This window comes from Trematomus bernacchii, unplaced genomic scaffold, assembly GCF_902827165.1.
Source record: "Trematomus bernacchii unplaced genomic scaffold, fTreBer1.1, whole genome shotgun sequence".
Taxonomy (NCBI): Eukaryota; Metazoa; Chordata; class Actinopteri; order Perciformes; family Nototheniidae; genus Trematomus; species Trematomus bernacchii.
The window spans coordinates 5,818,453-5,843,047 of NW_022987641.1; the positions used below are offsets into that span (position 1 = coordinate 5,818,453).

A 24,595-nucleotide genomic window follows, 5' to 3' on the forward strand; every position below is an offset into this window, starting at 1 on the left:
GCTTTGAGGCACTGGGAACTTTCTGAATGTTTTGCTGAAGGCACAGACATCAAATTGACTTATTTTGCAGTAAGTTAATTGTATTTGTTTTGATTTGCATATTTGGTTCATGAAGAAGCGAGCCATCCACTGATTAATTTTACATATTAAGTCCCTTCACAAATGCTATAATATTTGATTTGATTTTCCAACACGTTGTTTAAGTATCTGAGAGTTTTGTTGCACAGAAAAAGTTCAGTATTACATTAATCTTCCGTCTGCAAACTGAAGTGCTGCCCTACTGCCAAAATTGAAGGCAGTTGATTTGGATACTTCTGTCATTTCCAGATTGACATTGTGACCGTAAAGTGACTGACAATAGGCAAAATTAAACCCAAGGATGCATTCAACATTTACACTGCTATTGAAGGTTGGTTAAAATCAGCATTGTGTGATAATACAAGATAATTGGACAATGTTTCTGATTAGGAAACTTGAGTTATTTTCTCGCCGATCAGGACCTGATTGTGACTGATTGGGCTGCTTGTCTCTTCCTTTCCAACTTGTAAAAACTCAGAAATGTTTCTTTTATTCTGACAGTGACGTGCTGCTCTTGTTAGTTACTTTGAATCGATCAATCATTTGCCTGCTGAGCTGAATCCTTTAATCTCATTATCAATGTAGTTTAATGACCGTTAAAACAATGACCTCATTCATTAAATACCTGGCCCCAGCTGTGTGATGTCGGGCCTCCTCCCTAAATCCGCATCAAAATGTAATACATTTCTCTAGCGTAGGAAGTTTCTCCACTATTAAAAACCCTGCTTTAATATCTGCATTATGTATGTGAATATGTTATGGATGTCTTATTACATAGTGGATTTATTCTGTGCCTGAAATTAGTATCTGCAACTAAAATTGAGAGGATTGCTCATGTACACAATGTAAACCGTAACTCTCTTTTGCCAAGACTCATAATTAGTTAATTAATGCTTCCATAACAGCTATTTTATGCAAGCCAACAACTCAATGATTCATGTTCAAACAACCAATTATTGTTGTCTTCAAAGTACCACTTCTTCTTTGTCTTTCTCTTGGTTTGCTCCTCATATGGTTCATATTTATCAGACAAGACTTAAGAGTCATTAGTGTTAACTGGAAGAGAAGATTAAAGAAAACATAAGTAGAAATACAATGTCAGAGCAAACTCACACACTGGCGCTGCACCGGGTCCAGTTCCCTGTCCTCCTCAACAGACTGGTACCAACATGTATTAGATTACAGCTGAGACAGTGTCAGGTAACTGAGGATTCACTTTGTATTTACTGCTGATTGGTGCTTTGTGGTCATTTAATTTGATAGCATCAGGGATTTACAGCATCTATAAATACATGAAGCCGTCCACAGAGTATCTTTATGTAATACAGAACACAATCATATCAACTGTGTGGAGAGCAGGACACATAAAAGCATACTGCTGAAACAAAACCAAATATAACCCAGCTAATGTTTCCAAGGAAGGCTCCAAAGACAACTTCATTTGATGGAGAATAGTAAAAACATTGGTTAGCCCAAATCCAAACGATCTCTGCTGTGTTTGACTTGAAGTTAATCCCACTAACAAAACAACTGTTACAAAAACACTAATCACTGGCTACATTTGTTCAATGTTAAAGTTAAGATATGTGACAACAAAGCCTTTATGAAGCCTTCAAAAGGGAATATTAATGACTAAAGTTGACTGGAAATGTCCTGTCAGTGATGACTGTGTTTAGGAGCTTTGCCTAATGTGAAGATATGATCACGTCATTTTCTTTAGAACTTGCTTAACCAGTTTAAAATGTGTGTAACTGCAGCAAGTTTCTTTCCAAAACTTGCTGCTTCCCTTGTGTTTCTTACCAAGCATGTTAGGATATGTAGGTGACCTGAGCCAAGACTCGAGATGTTTTGGTTTCTACAGTCGACATTCGATTTTGTCCACAGTGAAATCCATTTAGCTGAGTTTTATGGTTGGAAAATGCAGTGTAGATTGCACCAGGCTGTTTGCCTTGAGGAGAGCAGATGGTAGCTTGAAGTTTTCCTCAGCGAGTTATTGCCCTTCAGGGTCGAGGAAGGAGGGCTTTTGCAAAGTCAGCCTGCTTGAGAAAAACAGACCCCTGCCCTAAACAGATAAGGGCCCGTTTTGACCTCATTAATGCCGGGAAGGATGTAATCTGTGAGGAGAGGGAGAGAAGCGCCGCAGGCATGCAGCACTAAGAGGCAGACCATTGTTACCTCAAGTGGAAATTACATAACATAATCATAGGGTACACACACACCGCACACAGTTTGCCGTGTCCCAGTTTATGACTTCATAGGAATTCTGAGCAGGTATAGTCAACACTATTTGAATTTACTCAAGGACGTCACTGCATGCCAAAGTCAAACAATAGTTTCGGCAATGGTGAGAACTTTTCACGTTTTATTGGCAGAAGCTTTCCAATGTCACCTTTTTGAAGTCAGTCACATTTTGCATTTTTCCTTCCACAAAACCATAATATATACTTAAAGTAACGGATAAAAGGGGGGACGACTCAGGACGATGGACAGACATACAACAATTTTCTTTGTAAAAGATACAAAGTGTACAGAATAGAAAAGTGAAATAACAGTATTTAGAAACGGAATGACAATATTGGCTAAATAAAATGCAAACGTAAAAGAAGAATTTGTATCAGATAACTGTACCACAGAGAGCCGTAATGCATTCTTGAAAACTGCATAATCAGTGTCTGAAATGATATATTGTTATGCTGTATATTGAAATTGAGACTGTGATTTTGATGGAGTTCACACCATATGCGCCGCCGCAGGGCAATTTTATCTGCCTTTTATCATCCTAAACCAACGAGCATCAAAACCCAGAAGATGATTGAACATGTTTCTTTTGTGCTTATATCTCGACTTGGTTAAATGCCAATCTCTGCAAAACATCCTTTGTTTGTATGGCATGCAGAGAGCCCACCAGTGCACAAGAAAAATAATTCACTCTCATCTCTGCTGCATTTCTCGTCTCGTGTTTTGATATGTGTCTGCAGAAGTAAGATAAGACTGTACCTGCCAGTGAAATGACTCTGCTGTCTAAGTCTGTTTATTGTGAGGCCTTAGATAATATCTCCTCACTTATTGAACACTGGTTCTGTTCAAGGACCAGCAGCCTATCTTGTCGTATTAATCTCCCGCCATGCATTGCTTTCAGTGGAAAGTCAACACTATAGTAGCTCTCTTGGCTTTGACAAAGTACTTTATATTTCACTCTACTAACTAGAACATCTGCAATGGGAAAGTCCAGTTTGGCTCGAGTGGTCAGTGGCCACACAAGATTTAACGTTCCACCAGATGTCATTTTCATGTTCGGCAGCTGTACAGAGGGGAAAAAAGGTTTATTTTCCTAAGTGTCTGCTACTCATCTCTCCTGGCGAGAAGAGCAGACTCTGGAGAGAGTGTGGTGTAACATGCCAAAGCAAACCCACAGAAACTTGATGAGCGTCCCACTGCCGTAGCTCTGGGGATAAACTAGCAGTCCATTGAAATTCCTCTGATATTGGAACCTGGCTCGCGGCTCAGTGCTGACTGATTATCCTTTCCACCAGAAGTACAGACTCACACTCGCACGCACCATCACTGCTTTGGCTCAATTCAAAACAAAAAACTGCTGCCCTTATTTTTCTTGTCCTTTATCTAGCTTATGTCCTGCACATTATTATTCTCTATTCTGAAACTCCATTTAGTGATCAACTCAAATTATCTGTTTCTTTTTTATTAAAACCATAAGCCTGGTTTACTTAAGGAGGGAACTTATTAAGAAATAGACCCAGTTGAGCTAGAAGAAACCTACATTTTGAGTTAAACAGAGGCAAGACTACAGCTATGTGCACTTATATAAATATAAACAATTGGCCACTTTGGACAACATTTAATTTTAAAGTGGATTATGCTCCTGTTATACACCTCCATGTTCTGCTTCATTTTCATTTATTTCGCTTTTTACATCCCGCTTATATTGTTTTGTTGTTGAAAAAGTTTACGTATTTTTTATAGCATCACATCTTTTGAATTTAGTCAAGCTATCATTAAATGTTCCTGATGGAAGTCCACATGCCTCCTGCCTCTAGCTCATGTTGACACATCACTTTTACAACCAGAGTAAATTAGTCAAGCCCTTATGGCCTCTCTTTAATTGTCTTGGTTAACAAAGTGACGACAGGGTAAGATATGCATACTTATGGTCTTAAATGGTACCAAATGGTTTGTTGTTGAAGTGACGTTATTGCCTGGCTTTCAGGCTCAACATGTGTAAAACTAAAAGAAGCAGCCCATTAACATCTTATTTTATTATTCATACCAATCATTAAAAAAAGGAACTCTGAGGCTGTCATTCCCTTCTTTTATTTTGAGTGTAAAGTTTGATGTATCCATCATCCAGCTTCAATTGCATGCACCTGAAATGGCCCTTTTCTCAACAGGAGGCTTCATGAATAGAAATGAAAAAGGGAAATGGTATTGCATGCGGGCAGAAGATGTTGGCTTTAAATAGAACTATTCCCTGTGTTTTCCACTCATTGTTTTTCTTTCTAAGGCGTGTCAATCACAGCTACAGTAGTCCCAGAGGCCCCTCTCCTGCTGCGCTGTGCGGTAGGTAGATGGTACTCAGTCTGCTGTTTGTTTGGAAGAGCAATTCCTACGGGCTATAACCGGGTTCAATGGGAATTCCACATATGGGTTCAGCCATGCAGGTTGTCATGCAATATGAGGCACATATGGGAGCTGAAGGTCTGATATTAAGAAGCACTTAAAATGTGGCATCAATCTTTTAAGTGATTTAATATCTAGCAAATTTTGAGTTTGGCATGGGCTTGAGTACATTTTGGATTCCATACTATAGACATATATCCTATCCGTTACACCTGCTGAACGTAGGCCATATGCAGACCAACGTTAGCACTGCTGCAAAAACGCAGTGCATGCATTGGAAATGACCGCCATAATTCTGTTGATAACATAGCTATTTTTCAACAAAAAAAAACTAAAGTCTTGTGATCAGTGCCAGTAGCAACATTTTTCTTTTCGTCAGGACTCGAGAAAATGAATTGCTATCTTGATCAGATTAAGACATATCCATAACAACTGTACTCTCCTGTGTAGTAAAAAGAGCATGGATTTGAAATATACTAGAACAAAAGTTGAGAACATGGAAGCAGAACTTTAAATAGTTCGAACTGGTTGTATTTACTCGTACTGTACAATTATAGCGACAACTATCTCGACTCATCCAAGGAAGTGTCATGTCCTGGGATTGATCGTGCTAAACTGTGTATTTCCTTCCACAATAAAATATCTATAAGCAAATAACAGAGGGTACAAACTAGAACAGATGGATTCAGTTGTTGTGGTGTAGGAGGACCTCACAGTTGTGTTACAGATGTTTCCAGTTAGTCTGAAATGATACATTAATAGACTAGTTTTACAGGGTGTCTCTTTATGTCTACAAACAGCACCTTACTGTATACTTGTGGCATTCCCCTGTTAAAGTTTTACAGCTATAAAACGGTGTATACTATAATGGAAAACTATTTTAGATGTATTTTCTTATTGCTCACAAGACAAAGAAGACACTTTATTTTCTATAAAGCAGCCTAATCCCATTGCTACATTTAATTTCACTCAAACAGCCCTTGCCAACCGAGACGTCTAAAATAATTGAATTGTGACCAGCTCTAAAGCGGCAGGGTATGCTACTTACCAGAGGTATTTATGTTGCTTCTACAAGATACTGTTTCCTTAATTAGGCTGGGATTTGAGCTTAGAAATTCCTCTCCAAAATGCCAGACCCAGCAATCTCATGAGCAAATCATCAGGAAGCCATTCTTCTCAAATGAATGGATCAGGGCTCTGAGCAAACAAAAATACCTCATCTCTCTGGCATTTTGAGCAGAACACAGATCTTTTGGGATTGCTATTTGATTGAATGCTACATTTGTCTGGCCTCTGTTGTTAAAGAGACAACATTCCCTTCTGACTCAAGTATGTACCTTCCATAGGAATGTTTTTACCAGCAATTTGTTTTAAATTGGTGCCAGACGTTTTCTGTATCTAAAAGTATGCTTTGATACCAGGCTTGGACGTAACAAAAACACAAACAAACTGGGAAATTATTTGTGCAATGTTTATAAAAGCAAAAGTAGAAAGTCACAGGCACTAATCCTTGGTCGGCGGATCTAATTGTCCATTAAACTGCCTAATTGGTTCAGTTTAAAAGGTTAATACTGGGTTGATTCTGTTTGGCAATGCCCCCGTAAGTGGCATTAGATTCACATTAAGCCTTTGAGCAAGTTGCAGAGGTGAATATAATTTCCAGGTGATATAACAGTCCCAAGGCCTTCTTATTGGAGAATAACTCCATAGAAATAGTTCAATTATGTGCTGCTTGTTATTTGAAACAGGTCTGTAAATCTAATATTGAACTGCTTGTAATGTATGATCATTTAAGCGGACTCTCTACAAATGATTCTTCACAAAGGAAATGGAATCAAACCATTTTTGAAGGGACAATAACTTTATAAAACAGAGCAATGAACTAGACTGAAAAATCAACAACATGAATATAGAACGAGACAATCTAAAATCAGATTTTGCATCAACAACATTCTTTGACATAAGCAGACTGCAAATGCGTACCGCCCATTCAGCCACACCTGTGTTTTCCACGCTGCTTTTTGATCTTTCTCCTGTGAAACTCCATAATGGCAGCATCTGAGTTTGCCCGGAGATGTGACACAACCGCAAACCGTTTATTGCCAGGTGTGTCGTTCAGGTGTTGGTCGGGAAACAGGATGGTTAAGCACTGCCATCAGGTGCCCTCAGGCTGCTACTGCTCTCCAGCTAGACACACACACACACGCACGCACGCACGCACAGACACAGACACACCACTGAGGGCGAGGCTGACGAACCACTTCATGTTCTCTCAACAGCTGTCTTTATAATCATTCACTCAGCAGGTGCAGGCCGTCTCAGTTATAGTCTTTGTGCTGTGCAGAGTCACTATTATTCCAATCAGCAAGGCATTTCTACTTTTTGTCTTAAAATCTAAGACAAATATTCTGTCTACTTTGCCCCACAGCACTTGAGTGTTCTGTGCTTCTTCTTATTTTTATGTTACCCAAAAGCAAACTTCTGTTTTGGTTTTATTTTCAAGGTTATTCTCTTGTTTATAGATAAATCTATTTATATAAAGCAGTTTGTCCGATCAGGGATTGTGCAAACTTTTGATAAGGGTTGCATTCTTGCAAGCTTTGAGCCCCAGTATCAGATAGGTGGGTTATTTGCTTATCGAAACAAAGGTAACTTTCTACATTTTGGAGGATGCTTGGCAGTATTATTCTATAACAACCCGACAATGTGTGAAAGCCATTTGCACTGTGGTTACTGCTGCCACTTTCATAGCTTCCTGGATGCTGTGGACCTGGCTGTACTCCTGCCCAGCATGGCTGTGGTTCTTTTGATAGGTCTGTGAAACCTGAATAGTCCCAGAGTTGTTTGAGCCATGAATGAGTGCGAGGCCTCGGCCAAGAAAACCCAGCATCAGCAGCCAAAAAACACACGATGGGCTGGCAAAACGGCAGCGAGCACTGACTGGCACTTAGCTCTTGTTCTCATTAGATAAACCCAATCGACAGAAGAACAGCACAGATGTCTGCTACTCGAGTGTCAAAGCTCAACAATGGCTAAAGACATGCTTTCTCTTTGTGAGGCGTCCATCGTGAGGAGGGTCTGCTTTCACAATACTTCTCTGTCCAAACTCTCGGCTTGTTTCTCCTCTGACAAATGGACATGCTCAGTCCATGCCAGGTTGCAAGGTAGACCAGAGCCAAAACATTAAAGAGGCTTTGTGTGTAAAGTAGAAGAATGTTCTGGAATACCAAAAATAGCCCATTGTGCTGTGAGATGGGCAAGGATCAGCTGTTCACATGACGAGATACCAGACATTCCAAGGAGGACGTTTGGGGAGAAATAGAGGCTCCAGGTCAGGGTTCACATTGTAGTCTGCTGATAAAATGCCTCTGTGATAAGCAGTTATTAAACTCTGAGGAACAATATGCCTTCCTATCCATCTATGAAACAAGTGCAACATGCACACAGTCGGACCGTAGAGGACACGCTCTACAGGTGGTGCTCATACATGATCTCAATTCATTACTCTGGCTCATGGTTTGATTTGATTTTCAAGATATCCTAACATCATATTATGCTTGTCAAAATGACTTTAAAAATATATATATTCATGCTGATCTTAACCTTGACATGTTGAGAAAGCTCGGGGAAAATAGCTAGTAAGTGAACATTGCATGAATACTTTATGAGATAGCCTGCAGTAAAGGGATGTCAGGAGATTGAGAGGTGCCTTCATACATAGAGCACCAAGATACCACGTTGTAATATTGTTTAGATACAAATCCTGTGAAGGAGCAAAAGAGGGAAGAGGCTGAAGTGTGATATAAAATACAGCAGAATGTTGGATCATGCCTCTTATTTTCATCCTCCTTTCTCCTTTTTGTATGATGTCACTTGTTTCTCCTATATCCTACCTATATTTGGAATATGGGCTGTAAGTAAAAATTGGGTAAATCAGTGATTTGTTCTGCCACAAATGCTGCTAGAAAAGTAAAAGTGTTTCGAAGACCTCATTTTGTGCAGCAGCTTGTTGGGACTGGCGATTTCCTCCTTTGTGCAAAACACAAGGACAGGAAGGAAGAAGATGTGGGCATTCCAGCGCCGGGGAGAAAACAAGATTAGGGGTTAGACAAAACATAGGACCACTTCCCCCTCGCGGCCTCCGTATGGCACACAGCAGGCGACCACTTATTACTGCTGGTTTGCAGGAACAGGATTCATTACCGGGATGCAGGACTCAGGAGAGGTAGGCGGAATAAACGCTCTAGCAGCAGTCACCCCCGGCATGCCCCTCCCCTTTTCTATCTGGCTTGAGTTACAGATCTGTGGTCGGGACACACAGATGTAAAAACTATCTTTCCAAAAGGCCCAAAGCTCTTGTCCCTGCTGAGGAAGAAAACAGTTATTACTTACTGTCAAGTATTAAGAGGATGAGCCTCAGTAAGGGCATTTCAGAGTCACTAACCCTTGTATATATTTAAACCTCTTAAGCTATTGACTTTCTTCCTAAATATACCCTTGATATAGGATTCATATGGTGTTCTTTTTAGGTTTTGGCTTCGTTACTTCAAGTGTACGAATGCTTTCCAGGCAGCCATAGATTTATATACACTACTTTGCAGCATAAAAAAACACTATGGCTGAGGTAAGGCTTGAGTAATACGGAAAAAGATAAATAGCTACTGGAGAACTAAGCCTGCTCTCAATTTCCTGGGGTGAAACGGTTGATACCTGGAAGAAACAGAATACAAAAACAGGCTTTCTTCAGGTTTAAGGAACTGAAAGCAACGTGTTTGACTCCCACACTGATACACTTTCCTTATTTCGATCTTTCTTTTGTACGTTTTTACCTCAGGTGTCATGGATCCATGACTAAGATTTATACACATGCTGTACCACTAGAGAACATTGTTTAATATCCCTTATTATGGCAGATGTAGAGGTGATGGTTTTCGTCTCGAGAGGCATGAAATGGCGTCTTAAGTCATTTGCAAACCAAACAGATTTGACATTTTCTTCGCAGTTATGTAAAACCAATCTGTTATGCATAAATTCAACCACCAGCTAAATATTTATCAGGCATTCAAGGCCTAACCATGTAATTACACAATTATCCATGATCCTGAATGATTTCATGGCATTAACCATAATCAGTAAATGTCTTCCATTAGCTATGTTTTACAATTTTACACTTCCTGTCATGAAACCCTTCATTTAGCTGTTAGACTCATTAAGTGACGCTTAAGTGCAACTTTTAATTTCACCTGCCTCTTGATTTCTCTTCCTTCAATAAGCACTTAGGATCTCATCCAGAACTGGATCCTGCTTTGAATTCATAATAATTGTTTTGCACCTGAGGCTGGCAGGAAAAATGCTGCTGTCATCAATACCGATTCATTGGATAACATTCAGCTATGGAGCTTTTACAGTGCAGTGGTGTTTTAAAAGCTTGGTAAACTACCGTTACTATAAAAGCCGATCAGTTTGTACATGCAGAGGTGTCACAGTCACAAAACTATTATGGTCTGCTGAGGGTCAGAGGCACAGTGTGGGCTTTAATAAGCCTGTGTAAATCAGGCAAAGGTTATTTAAGGTCTTCCCCTGAACTATTATAGACTTCACTGTTTGTAATCCACGTTGAAAAGCTCTCTTAAAGAAAGCTTTTTGAAGGCAATGACTCACAGTGGAGTCCTTAACCCTGATATCGTCATATAAGTCAAATCGCCATACAAATGTTGCAAATTAAATATTTATGACTGCTGTTTTCTGCATATATTCCCATATGCTGAACCAAATATGTCTGTTACAGCCCCGTATTGGCCTGCTAATGTCTCGGTCATCTTTGGGTTTGGCATTATATCAACATTGTGATATATAGATAACCTCTTACATTTTGGATATTGTAATATTGCATTATTGTCTTTTTCTTGTTTTAAAGGCTGTATTACAGTCAAATGGTGCACTTTTTTTTAATCAACCACATTTGCCTTTACCCCCTTTAAATCATTAAATCAATGTTACTTCTTATCAGCACTAATGGTCAACCCTAGAATATCGTTCTAATATTGGTATCAAGGTATTTGGTCAAAAATACAGTGATATATGGTTTTCTTCTTATCGTCGGCTCTAGTCTTAGACTTCTTGCCAAGGCCAATGTCTCTGAGCAGAGGACTGAGTGGGGGCCGTGTGGTTTTCTGTGGATGTCTGCGGTGTGGAGTGTAAAGTCCTCTTTATACAGAGTGAACCCCCCTCAAAGCTGCATGTCCTCTCTACCCTGCACGACACCACTCTTTATGAGCCCCTTCAAAGTGCTGATCGTTCCAACCTACTGAGGAGGTTACAGACCGGAGAACATGTTTTGCTAACTTAAAGTATTTGGAAGGCCGTTTCCCACACTTGTATTGAAGCTTTTTCAGACGGTCAGAGATCTGGAGCCCGGCCCTGCTGAGCCTGAGTCCTGCCCTCAGGCCTCGGCCACGTCTGACACATCCAGAGGAATGCTGATGCAGCTATCTCAGGGTCAGCAATCACAGCTCCACCCCTGTTGTTTGTTTTTCAGAAGCTTCGTTTTTTTAACTGCTCCCCACGTGTAAAGTGAACTCATTTTGAGGTCTGGCTGAGTGCTGATTACAATTTTATAGTCTCAGTTGGAGTGAAAATGAGGGTCAAAAAGACTTCAAGTTCAACTCTACGCCTTCACTTGATAAACACATGGATTTGAAAGAAAGCAACCCGCGGCTGTGTGGCCAACACAAGCTTTGATTCTTTTCAGAATGGCTTGTACGCTGTTTGACTCGACTCTGTCCCCAAACAACCCTTTCACAAAAGACCCTGTGTTGCAATTCTGGACCTTAATCAAATGAAAGGGCATGAGAAATAGAAAAAAGTGAAACCATACTATCAGGATGATAAATCTTGAATAGAAAAGTGACAATGTGCAGCCTCACTGTAGCAATGTTCAGCTCTAAACTATTTTTGTATTAGATATTTGATCAAATAAGGCCAGGAATAAATAACCTTTCACTTCTAAACCTTTTGCTCAAACTATACCAGTAACATCCTAATGATATTTTAACAAAAGAAAATCTTATTGTTTGTAAGTCAACAGGAGTGAAAATGTCTCTTTTCAGAAATAAATATAATAACTTTGCCACAGATCAGTGGCGGTCCAGTCACACTTTTTGAGGCTGTCGTATGATGTCTCACTCCTGAGACATCAGTTGGCGGCCCCCCCTCGCCCGGACCCTGACCTTGGCAGTCTATAGTGTGACATTAATCAGCAGCAGCTCGGAGGGGGGGGGGAGCACTTTGATCTGTGCCATACCTGATGCAGCCTGTCCATACTGATGTCTCTGCCGGTGACTCGCTGACTCGCAGTCCTGGTTGAACATGGTGGACATCAGGCTGCTCTTCTCTAATAGATCATCTTAATGAAGTCACTGTGCTGTGACCAGTGACAGGTGGTTAATACACACAAGTCATTAGGCCGGCTGCATGAGGGAGGGCCTCGGGTGGAGGTGCCCTTTGCTTGTTTGGAGATAAATCTGAGGACTAAGTGGACTGGCAGGGTGACAAGACAGAAGGGATGTTTACATTGGATCCTAACTGGGTTTCAATGAATAATAATCCTGAATTCAATATAAAAAATACTTTTCATTTAGATCATATTGTCAAGCCCCAATTTCTTTTAAATTATGGTATTTTTAATATTTACCAGAGATTATACATTTCCTAGACATTTAGTCATGCATTTCAACAATTGGTGACTAAGGTGCAAAGAAAATATTTCTGAATAACCGATTGCTGTTTCACATTTAAGTCGATATTTAAAATGATTTTTTTATGATATTCAAATCTAATCTAATCTTTTTTTGACAAACTCAAGACAGAGATGTTGTAAACAGATAGTTGCACTAATGGTTGCCATGGATGCCACTGTTGCTATAATTTTCTCTATTGTGTCGTTGCAGCTTAGCAGTGTGTTATGGGGATCTGAAGTCATTTTGAAACAATTGTGTTTGTGTAGAGCAGCAAAGAAGGTATTCACAATCCCATATATATACACATATATACATGTATATGTACAGTATATTATATACTATTATATTACTGTATGTACTCTATTTAACCTTTCTTATTTTTCGTGAAGAAAATCAGCAACTCTGTCCCGGCACAATCCTGCCCTGTCTTAGTGTACATTAAGTTGACATGAGCCTTTGACAGCCCATCACTTTGAACCTTTGTTATATTGTGTATAGCTTCAGGTCTACTGCCACACAATGTACTCAGCTCACTCAAATTAACCACAGCATCCTTTTGACAGTCACTTAAACGGCAACTGTCCGAGAAGGGGAGTTAAAGCACACTGCCTGCTGTTCTGCAGACAAAGAACCTGATGCATTCAGATATCTGCAGCCAGCAAAAGAGCATCATAAAAGATGACTGATCATTTTCCTCCCCAAGGAGTGAGTTTCCAACCACAACACACACTCCAATAGAGGTGAAGCTCCAGATGTAGCTTCTTTAATTCTTCTTGTGCAGAGTGACGGACTTGGCTCTGGAGTTTGGTGCAGACCAGGATCTGCGTTTGACTTGTTTCACTAAAGTAAACACTGTTGTGAGTTCCTGACTCTTGGCCCTGCTGTAAACAGGAAGCAGAGACAGTTCTGGAAAGCTGGCTGCTAACGCTCATCTTTTTAATCTCTTTGACTTGGCATGTATCTTCATAACAAGAACCCATGTATCTCAAGTTATGTGTATTTACTTTAGGCTGTATTTTACATTTACAACCTTAATTGTAGTTCATTGGTGGGCCAGTATATCATAGATGATATGATTAATTAACATGCTATTGAGCAAGTGTTTTGTATATTGTTAATCAGAAAGTTCTGGCGTGCATTAAAACGTGTCCTCGTGTAATCAGTTGAATCTGGGCAGCATGCACCAAACAAAACAAAAGTGTAATTAATATTGAGTGTAAAGCCATAAAAGACATGCTGTCAAATATTGCTATAAAGAAACAAAATACACTACATAACATTATTTGTTCTGATAATACAAAGTGTGCTTACATTTACAAGCTTTAGGAGAATGATCTGTTAGAAGGGCCAAAACTGCAACCACTAACGGTGTCATTAAAAAACAATGCTTTGTATCTCTGACACTATTTATGTTAAAAGTTATCCAATTTGTTCTAACTCCCTTTGTTTGGATTAAATCTCAACAAATCCCTAAAACATTTCAAGTCCAAGCATCCCTCCACACCTTCCCTGCTTGTTTTCATGCTTCATGGTAAGAAATCTGCCATCAAAATCCACAGACCCATTCTTATGAATTCAGGGGCAAAAACATCCCTTATATGGTTACACTCAGATCCCCCTTTCCCTTTTTTCTTCTGGAATAGAAGAAATGCAAAGCAATTTGGAATACTAGAAAACAGACTGCATGTCTATCCAACATAAACTTTGAGATTCCCAATTCTGCGTTTCAGGCAAGTTTTCCCATAGCAGAGGGGTTAGTCACTGTGCCATTTACTTTGTGTTGACGCAGACAAAGTTCTATTTAAATTCAGTTTTTAATCCCCAAAACCGCTGCCATTTTTTACCCACATATTGTGAGTACAAGTTCAAATGCTGAGTGGCAATGCAAGAACACCTCATATTATGTAAGTAATAGTATATCTGACATAAAAAGGTGATCATTAATGCAGTGCTGGTTCCTTTTTATTGTGTCCACCCCTGTGCACATGCATGTTAGAGATGGAGAGAGGTGGTGAGTGAATTTAGGAGGAGAGTGCTAAACTCTGAGTCAAAAGAAAAGGGCCTGGTGTTTTCCCACAGGGCAGCTGATAAACCGTTTGGCAGGAAAGGCCTTGCAAATGACTGCATTCCTTGTTAACCTTGTAAGGCTATTTTTACCACTAAAGGGTCTTCTGAGCGGGCACCTTTTGTTCGCCCTGCAGCATGAAACAGGAAAGACTGGTTTGCATTGCAACCCTCTGGGAGCTTGGCTCCGATCTGTCTCTCGTCACGATCCAACCATCCATCCTAATGCTGATCTCTGTTTACACAATGAATCTTCAGGGCTCCCGACACATGAACCCGGTAACTCCGCTGCACAGTTCACTGTAAAGTAATGCAAATAGTAAGTTGAGGCTGTGCACATAATTCACGATAAAGCTAAGATTACAGGAAGAAAAGTTGGACGTTTTCCCAGGGAATGTGCACAATCTGTGCCTGAATAATGAAAGCTAACTCCCTACTCGTCTGTCCAAAGGTTGTTTGCTCTGTGTATGTTTGTATATGTCTTTCATTGTTTTTTCAAGGGACATTCCTCTGGTCAGAAATCCCCTCTGACTGTCCCCAAGAGTTGAAAGGTCCGCAAACGGGCCGATTTCCTGTTGCCTGACCAGAGAGTCCATGTAGTGTTTGAGCTGCAGCTCCTCAGGGATTCCTGGCAGTGAATGTGATCATGTCCTAAGAGGATTAAGAGGAGACCCTGGTTGCAATGAGCCAGAGGTCAACATCGCTGTGATGGTGGGAATAACCTTGTCTGTCACCACACATCTGTCAGTGTGCAATGTGTACTGAAGTGACCAAGCAACTGTCGTCAGGGACCTGATTTCTTTGCTGAGTGTAAACAATACATTTGATTTGTCAATACAAAAAACAAGAGAAAGAGGTTGAAGACAATCCTACAATGTTACGAGATCCCATGTGCGTGACAAAACTAGAAGTGGGAAAGAATATCTAGGTCAGAATTTATGAAATGATTAATGGGAACTTCAATACACACAGCTGTGCATCTTTGTATGCAAAATATTAAAAAAGAAACTGAGACGGAAACAGAAACAGACACTTCAATAAAAAGTGTAAATTGGCATGGCAAGGAAATGGGAATGAAGACACAAAGCGAGCTCAGATGAAAAAAATAACAATAACTATTTAAATATGCAATTCAAATTAAACAGCGGTATTTCAAATACACAAATGATATAACTGACAACCTGCATTTAGACATAGTTTTTATAGTAACCTTGGGCCTGTTTCACAAAGTAAATATCATGGTGTCCCATTTCACGAATGATTGCTGACAAATGTGCAAGGCCCAAGGGCTTCGCATGCTTATTCATGGGTTGCCGGCATTAGTGAAATCTGCCAAAACTTGTTCTCTGATTTCTTCTGGTTTTTCCCTGTAAGCGGACTTCTTGTGTTGCCTGTTAAACATATTCTCTGGGACTGTACTCGAGCCACCAGAGGCTGATCAAAACTCATCTATCATCTTCTCTCAGAGCCTGGATGAGCTGGACGATGATGACGCCGCGGAGAAGAACAGGAAGGAGGAGGAGGAGGAGCTGGTTCAGGCCAACACTTTCCAGAACGAGGCCATGGCGGCTGACCCCGCCACCGGACACTTAATGGTAAGGAATTACAAGACAGGAGGTAGGAGGACAGAGCTGCACATATGTTCTCACCTTTAATGGTATCTAGCTGAAATGTCAGCCTCAATACAGTGAAGATTTAATATAGAAGGGTCTCATAACATGGTCTTATTTTCCACCACACTCTACACAAGCTAGATATTGTACATGCCAAACAGAGGCACTGTTGCTCAGAGAGACACACACAGAGCTCAGACGTTTGTGTGACAAGCTGCAGTGATGCAAAACCCTAAGGTGTCTCTGCATTTCATCATCATTGTGTAATCGGTTAAAAGCTAAATAAACATATCCTTAAATTCTCTTAAAGCTACTAGGAGAGACTGATACTCCCATGTTAGGTTTTTGGTGGTGTAATTGTCTAATTCTTAAGGCTGTTGGAACATACATTGTGTGACATAAGCTTGAGTTGTGTCTAAAGCAGCTAATGTGACTCTATAGAGAAATGGATTTTGATTGTATCAATATGAGCAGTGAGATGAATTGCCCATTAATTTATTAGCTGACTGACAAGCAATACATTTTTATAATCAATTATTAGTTTGAGTCATTAATTGAGCACTATCTTCAGCTTCTGCAGTAGAAATATTTGCTGCTGTTTTCTATCCTTGTAAACTGAATATATTTTGGTTTTCGGGATGTTAGACAGACAATTTAAAAAAAGTCACCCTGGGCTTTATAATTGTTTTAAAGCCAAATTAGTAATAAATTATGCAAAATACCAATTAAGAATTATAGATAATGAAAATAACAGATTCAGAAACAAGTATCCGGTCTTTCAGACTCCTCTCTTTGTTTTTCTTTGTGCAGCTTCACAAGGTCCAAAGCCACATCAATCCAACATTATTTGTGAGTCAGGGTTAGTGTGCTTTTGCATAGGGTGTCTGGTTCTTAGCAGTGTGAATCAGTTACTGTTACAAAATAAGTCTTTTAATCTTGGCAAGCAATACTGTGCTTGTTTATCAAAAAGTCAACTCGTGCAGAGACAGTCTGCTCTTCCTACAAATAAGTCCAGGAAGTGTCTGAGGAGTAAATCAATTAGTAAACATGAAACCAAATCAGAACTTACATGTTCGCAATTTGAGTCTTTTTATTTCCTTGAGAAAAGTAGTTCATATTCAGAAGTGCATTGGGTGCAATTTCAAACTCAACTTCAAACACACTCAACTTCCAACACACGGAGGGATTTCCAATAATGATTTGAGCACACGCAGGAAATGAAAAGCATCCAGCTGTGTACGAACGACTGAAACCTCCTTTGAGTTTGTATTTTTGTAAAACATCGTCTGATTTACATGAAAATTGCTATTCGAGAGGAATGAAAGAAATCAAATGGCTGCTCCACACAGTGACAGCTCTCATGGATGCTGCTCAGAGTTCCAGATGGATCGGCTGTTCTGCATCAGCGGGGCTATTTCTGATTTGGGCTGGAACCATCTGAGGCTGTTTACTCGAAGCGAGGGGCTTGTGTATGAAAAATGTACACAAACACCGCACTAACAGGAAGACTGTGACAGTACCTGCTGGGATGTAGAAAATAAAAAGCAGAGGATTTGACTATTTACATAAGGTAGTCTAGTGAGGAAATAAACAAGCCATTCTGTGGAATCTGTTTTCTGCCGCTTCTCCCCTTCCCGAGTATTTATAGTGAGAGATTCTCAACATCTGAAACTGAACATGTCCATTTATGAATGCCGAATCTATTCTCACAACATGACGTCTAACGCACACCAGATGTGGTTTTGCAGAAACTAGCCTTTAGATGTCTCACTGTCACTCATATGACATTCATAACCTGCTGGGGGTCCGGTGCCAGCGTGCTCATAAAGAGGCAGTCTGGGAGAAATAAAGAAGGTCTAGTGTGGTCAGCAGATTTACTACAGAGCTGTCAGCTTGACATCTGTAAAGATGGAGCATCCCAAAAATGTGCCGCTCCTCTTGGGCCCCATTTATCAACGAGAGACAGAGATTGCCATGTCAGGCCTGATATGATATACCGCGTCCAGTCAGGCCTCTTAGCTAGTATCAAGATATCTGGACAAAAAGTTTTTTCTAGAAGCTCAGTTCAACTTGTGTTCAGAGCTGTAGGGCTGTTAACAGTTTCAGAACATTTCCCAACACAAACAAGCTGTTACTCCTCTGTTTGCAGAATAATGGAAACACAAAGGATCTGAATGAGTTTATCAGATGTTTTGGATTCTGTAATGAAGTGTATTTTCCATCTCTTTCTGGGACATGTGTTCCACCGCACATTCTATCAACAGAAATCTTTTCATAATAGTGCAACTTTTCAAATGAAACGAAAGATGAGCCATTTGAATAACCTTTGTGAGATTATGATGGACATTGTTGACATTTTATAAACTCAAGTAAACAAGTTAAGGTTGACATTTTAAATTGAATCCTTAAAATATATAGTCTATAACCCAAGTATGCACAGACATTTTATGCAAGGTTAAATCTGACAAACTAACTCCATGGTTATATTCCTATAATCTGTTTTAGTTAGTTATAAGTCTGACATTTGAATAAAGTACATATCACTGTTAGCAGTTCGACTCAATTCTTGATAAGAGATACGTTTTTAGAGAAGTACTCATCTGGCTTTTCATGTCCATCCATGGCAGCTGTTTATTTGCTTATAAAGTCGATATCTGTGAGTGTGTATTTGTGCATGAACAGGACACACACCTTTTCCCAGTGAGACAGGACTAATGTATCTGATATGTGCCGGTGCGAGAGGCCCTCTGCAGGCATGTGGTCCTGGTTATCAGGCCTTACCTCCCTCCGGTATGCAAGTATTACGATGAAACCTGCTTCAGTCATCCTGCAGTCAGAACCATATGTAACATTCCTCTGGATCATCTGCATTTAATGTGGCGCCAGGTCCACTGCAGAGCAATATCATTTATTGTTTACCTCTCTATCACATGCAAAACACGCACTGTTATCAACCCCCTTCCAGCACTTTTTTAGCAAGCCTAATTATCATTTTTTAATTAGCACCTTTCAATCCAACAATTGGTGCTGATGCAGAGCATGTTGTCTGAACAGCAGGGACATGTTCACCACCATCTCTTGGCATTTCAGCCAAGAGCAGCAGCCCCGGTGATGACAGCAAACGCAGTTTCATCGTTTAGCTTGAAACAATATTTGATCACCCTCATAACTGTTGATTCAAGATTGTTAGGATTACAGTTATATAAGCCAACTGAATCACAATCATATTTATCTTTGACAGGACCGATACCTGCAAAAATACTTAAGCTAGTTGGTGAGAAAGTGAACTACATTTGTACAACAAAACAGGGTCCCTTAGCCACTTATTCAGATCTATTTTAAAACCTTAAAAATAATATATTAAGATGTCTTGTTTCTTCTAGTACACACATTGCAAGTAATGCTAATGTAAGCAAATAAAATGCCTTTGAATAATACACATGCAACAGATGTACAGGGTAAGAGGTTAACCATAGACGTCGCCTACGTCACAGTAATGTTTGCCCATAATTATTATCACAAAGGTAGACGTCATAAAATGAATAGCAGCAGTAAGCAAAGTTTTCATACAAACATAAACAGCACTCACCTGTGATCTTTCCCAGGATAGGGACTTTCATCAGCATGTTTTGCTGGTTCATGTATAAGGTCTTTTTTTTCTAAATGCCAGTCATGCATGCCTATTTGAATTGATTGAATGCCTCCAGTAAAATTGTGATTTTTATCAGAGAAACGCGTTCAGAGAAATGCTTCGAGTATTTTGCTGTAGGCAGCTGGATGGAAAGCCAAAGATCATCTTTTCATGGAATAAAACGGCATTCCTTCTGAATCTAACAAGCTGTCGACACAAATCGTAGACCCCGTCAAGCTGTGAATGATCAAAAAAAGACATTTGTTTGTTGTATTACACATTCAAAGTGGCCTGGAGTGTTCCTTACACTACAAAGAAATGCACATCGTGTAGCAATCTACTCTAGCTCAGTGATAAAGTACTTGTTTTATTGTTGATATTTGTCTCTGTATTCTTAGTAGCTCTGCAGCCGGGGCTTATGGGAGCTGTCAGCGCCGCTCAAGCATGATAAATAAAGTTGCACAGGCTTTGTATTGTGTGCAGTGAAGAAGTCGCCCATAAATTACACTGACCTTGTCTCGCAGATTCCTATCCCAGACAGGAGGTGTGCACTCTGTGAAACCCTGCCAAAAAGCTGCAGCAGTAATGGGATGTTTCTGCAAACACAATATGCTTTTATTCTCACATGTGCTTCGTGTCACAGAGGGATATCGGTGATCAGTTTATCCCTTAGTCATAGAAGTAATCATCAGAATCTGAATACGAGGGGAATTATGTCAACAGTTGATCCATTAAGAATAAAATAGAATAGAATGAACAAATACAAATATTTATAAAAACAAGTTAAATGAAAGGTGTTTAAAATAAATAATATAGAACAATAATGTTAATATATATGTGATGTAATAAAGATATGTTTCTGAATTGCACATTGTATGATGGTCTGCTATAATTTAGAGCCGTTTGATATTGCACAGTTAAGCCTGTAAGGTATTCATTTGTCTTCTGCTGGTTAAAAATCTAACTTCTTTTCTAGGATTTCATTCATACCAGTTCCATAAGGTTGATTTATTCTCACGCTAGCCACAAGAAGCAGGAGATAACATCACTGTGCTTCAGCTTCAGAGTCTATTCTCAGAATCACATAAAAAAAAGATTCTTGCTTTTTGTTTTGACTGTTACAGGATTGGCATCGCCTCACAACGTCTGCTGACCCCTCTGACCTCCCCTCATGTTGTTGTTTTGACTATTTCAACCGCTTTTCAACTCGGAAAATAATCAATCCAGTCCACTGACCCTTTTCAGAAGGCAAACAGACTTTGAATATGAAACTTGCTCATGTCGGATCTTACAAAAACAGATTTATTAAAGTTCCTTGGGACATGTGAAACCAAGCAATTGTTTCCTATGCAGTCAGCCTCCTGTGGGAAACCAGAAGACTGGGTTTCAGGTCAATTGTGTTTTCAAAGAATCCTGTTGGTTTTATTGAAGTTACACTGGACTGTGGCATCAAGAGAGTAAACACATTTACATATAGACAGCATTTTTTATTTATTCCCTGTGATCTGTTGACTGGAGGCTTTCATAGAGGTTAACTACTGCTTGAAAACAATATTATCCATTACATCCCAACAACAAATGTGTTATGTGAGGATAGGATACAGACTTCCATTGTCTTTTTTAGTTTGGGTTTACATGACTGATGCATCCCCTTTACTCTAGGATAGGGATGTAGTAGTACTGAATCAAATAGTTAAAGGAATATAAAGAAAAAATCATGATTTCAGCTTCTTAAATCAAACAAAATATAACTTAAAAAACTTTTTTACATTTGAAGTCCTTCATTTAACCCTTAAACATTATTGTCTATAACCCCAGTATGCAAATTCTGGACATCAACCGTGTTTTCTAAAAGTCTGAAAAACCAGGTATATATATGTATTACATTTAATGGGTTTTGGCCAAGTACACATGACATGTAGCACCATCTTTCTGTCTTTTACTAAATTCCTGATAAGACAGATTCTGGAAATACTGAACAGTGTCAAAACAACTGGTTTTTCAAGTCAAGCCCTTGCAGCTGTTGGATTACACCAAATCCTAGAAAATGTCAGTTTTCTAAAATTGCATCAAGCGTTCTTAAATCCAGCTGTTGCTTGAACCAGGTCAGGTGCGCAGAAGATGAATTATTTATCATGTGACCAGACTGCCCTCTTACTGTCCTCCATCTTAGTAAATCTATCCAGGCTTGAGCTAGGGAGGAGATGAGGGTTCGGTATCTCATCCAGGAGTAATGGATGATATGTCACAGAGACAGAGAGGCTGGTGCATGCTAAGAGGCGGGCACGACGTTCCCCCCTCGCCAAAGCCAACTTCTGACTGATAGATTGTCGCAGAGCCAAGGACCCTCGATCAAACCTGGGACCATTCACTGCACAAGACCTTAGGAGAGAGGAGATGCGTATTCCTCTCACACACCTCATTTTTCCAGGGAAATGCTCTTTTAACGCAGGCCATTTTCAAGGGAGCATCACTGCTGTATGATCTAAGCAACCTTTAGATCATACAATAATGGGAAAAGAAGATAAACATGTTGCAAGACAAGATTGCCTTCCACAACTTGGGGCTATAGGGCTCCTGTAGGACTATTACATGGAACAAAGCTCATCTATATAGACGCTCAGCAGCAGCGATTCACAAACAGTCACACACAACCTTAAGGCTTTCTATAAATGGGTCTCCGTCCTGATACATTTCTCTTATCCTGTAGATGGAATTATTTTTTTCCTTTTTGCTGAACCTTCTCCACCCAAGGCAGATGAACACAGCAAATGATATCTAAAAACTAATTCTCATATCTACTGCTTTTATGAAATCAGAGACTGCAGAGCACTACTATTCAAAGGATTTAAAGGCTAGTTTTGGTAATCTTAGTCTTCTTCTCCGAGAATGCAAAATATAACATACTTAGCATAAAAAAGGGCAATAGACAAAATGTTGCAGGTAAGGAAAATGCATACAAAGAAGATAGAATACATCAAACATAATGATAAAGCAAATATATCTTAAAACGTTCTCATTATTAAAACGTATTGTATTACCGTAACAAAATTAGAATTGTCAGACTCTTCTGTTATTGTTTGTGTAAGGTGATTCTTTCCTTTCTGTTTCAGGAAACCCACAGATCTGGGAGCGGCCGCCACAAGAGGTGAGTCTTTTTTCTTTTTGTATTATCCGGACACTTAGAGCTCAGCTTATCTGCCTCAGCATCACTAGTAATATGTCAGGAGGCAGAACAGAGGCCGGGATGAGAAACACACTTTGAGTCATTGATTACGAGAGCATATTCCATCTGAAGGGGTCCGAAGCCCTTTTCCTGATGTTGTCACCGTGGATCTTTTGCCTCCCTGCTGCTCTTTTCATGTTTAATGGCTCAAGAAATATGCCTTTTATTGACATATTTGAACAGTGGTTGACAGGACACCATCTGGACCTCGTAACCACCATTTCTTCACTGCGTATCTGGTAGGGCGTTTTGAAGAAAAATCATTTGCTTTGAAAAGATTGGAGTCTAAAATCTGTGCTTCATTTCGGCCAAGATTGCTTTACAAGATTGCACTTGATAAGGGGCTTTCAAACTTCAAAAAGATTGATGCTTTTGCACCAACAACTCCCTCTTGACAGAATTTCTTCTTTTGATTTCATAGAATTTACTGTAGTAGTTTTGGCAGAGAGCACAGAAATTGTGGACGAAATGAAAAATGCTTTCATCTGCTTCCATTATACTTCCCTACAAATTAAATAGGAGTGACTAAACTCTTGATGAAAATTGTAGTAATTAGATGAAGCCTCACAATGCAGCCTGTAACACACAAACAATTTAACAAGTGGTAAAGTCCTTTTGAGAACATTGGCGTGTCCAGCATGAATTTATTTAGCTTTTTTTCGTGAAGCTGTGGCCAAACAACAAAGTTCGGCAGCTGACATTCAGTCTGGCCTGTAGTCATGGCGGCTGCTCTCCTCAGCTGGCCCGGCTTCACATGGACGCTCCACAGTTCTGCAGCAGAAAACCCGCCAGGTGGGCCGGGCAGCACCAGAAGTCTGACAGAGCAACTTTATCGATACGTGTCTAACTACAATTTACCCTCTTTTCGAGCCTCTCCTGCTTTAGTCCCTTTATCTTGTCTCTAGATTCAAGACATTCATCTGAACAGTGTGTTCAAACTCTCCACAAAAACACCCTTTGTAATAAAATGTTGCTTTTTGTGCAGCTCTGATATATCCTATAATTTGTTTTATATTTATTTAACCATATCTCCCGTTGATATATTGATATAAACTGTACGTTTTTATCATGTCTTACTTATTTCAAACCAACATTTTAACTGATAATATACATGTTTTGGGACCATTTAGTAGTTAGGGTTAGCTTAGTTTAGTTTTGATGGTATTTGGTTAGAGTTAGGTGTTTTTAGCTTATAAACGTTTCTGTACAATACATGAACTCTCCTATTCTCAACTTCAGTTTATCCGGCTTTCCAATTTCCAATACCTCAATTATGTCTGTATTATTCTGCTTGAATGTGTAACCCTTTGTGAACACAATTTGGAGATAACTTGAGGCATATTCAAAAAGAATCCCCAGATATGCACATTAAAAAGCAACAACTTTTATCATAAAGCTGCTTAATTCCAGAGCTAAGACAGAGAAGGGTCAATAGATGATCTAGAAGTAAACCTAGTACTGCTTAATAAATAACAAATATATAATCGTCATGATTTTTACTGTTGTATGTTGAAATCAAATTCTATTGAAATATCTAGGACTTGACATTGTCTGCTTTTTCTGCAGATGAATATGTTTGATAAAACGAATTAGCTCATGCTGCTTATTA

General features: G+C 39.5%; 1 protein-coding gene across 1 annotated transcript in view; it reads left to right on the forward strand.

The window, feature by feature from the left end:
- pawr (PRKC, apoptosis, WT1, regulator) overlaps positions 1-24,595 on the forward strand; it is a 55,236-nt gene that overhangs the window by 19,883 nt on the left and 10,758 nt on the right. The window contains exons 3-4 of the mRNA XM_034133422.1: positions 15,983-16,111; positions 22,874-22,908. Of these exons, the coding sequence (XP_033989313.1) occupies positions 15,983-16,111; positions 22,874-22,908 (164 nt within the window). The remainder of the gene's footprint in view (positions 1-15,982; positions 16,112-22,873; positions 22,909-24,595) is intronic.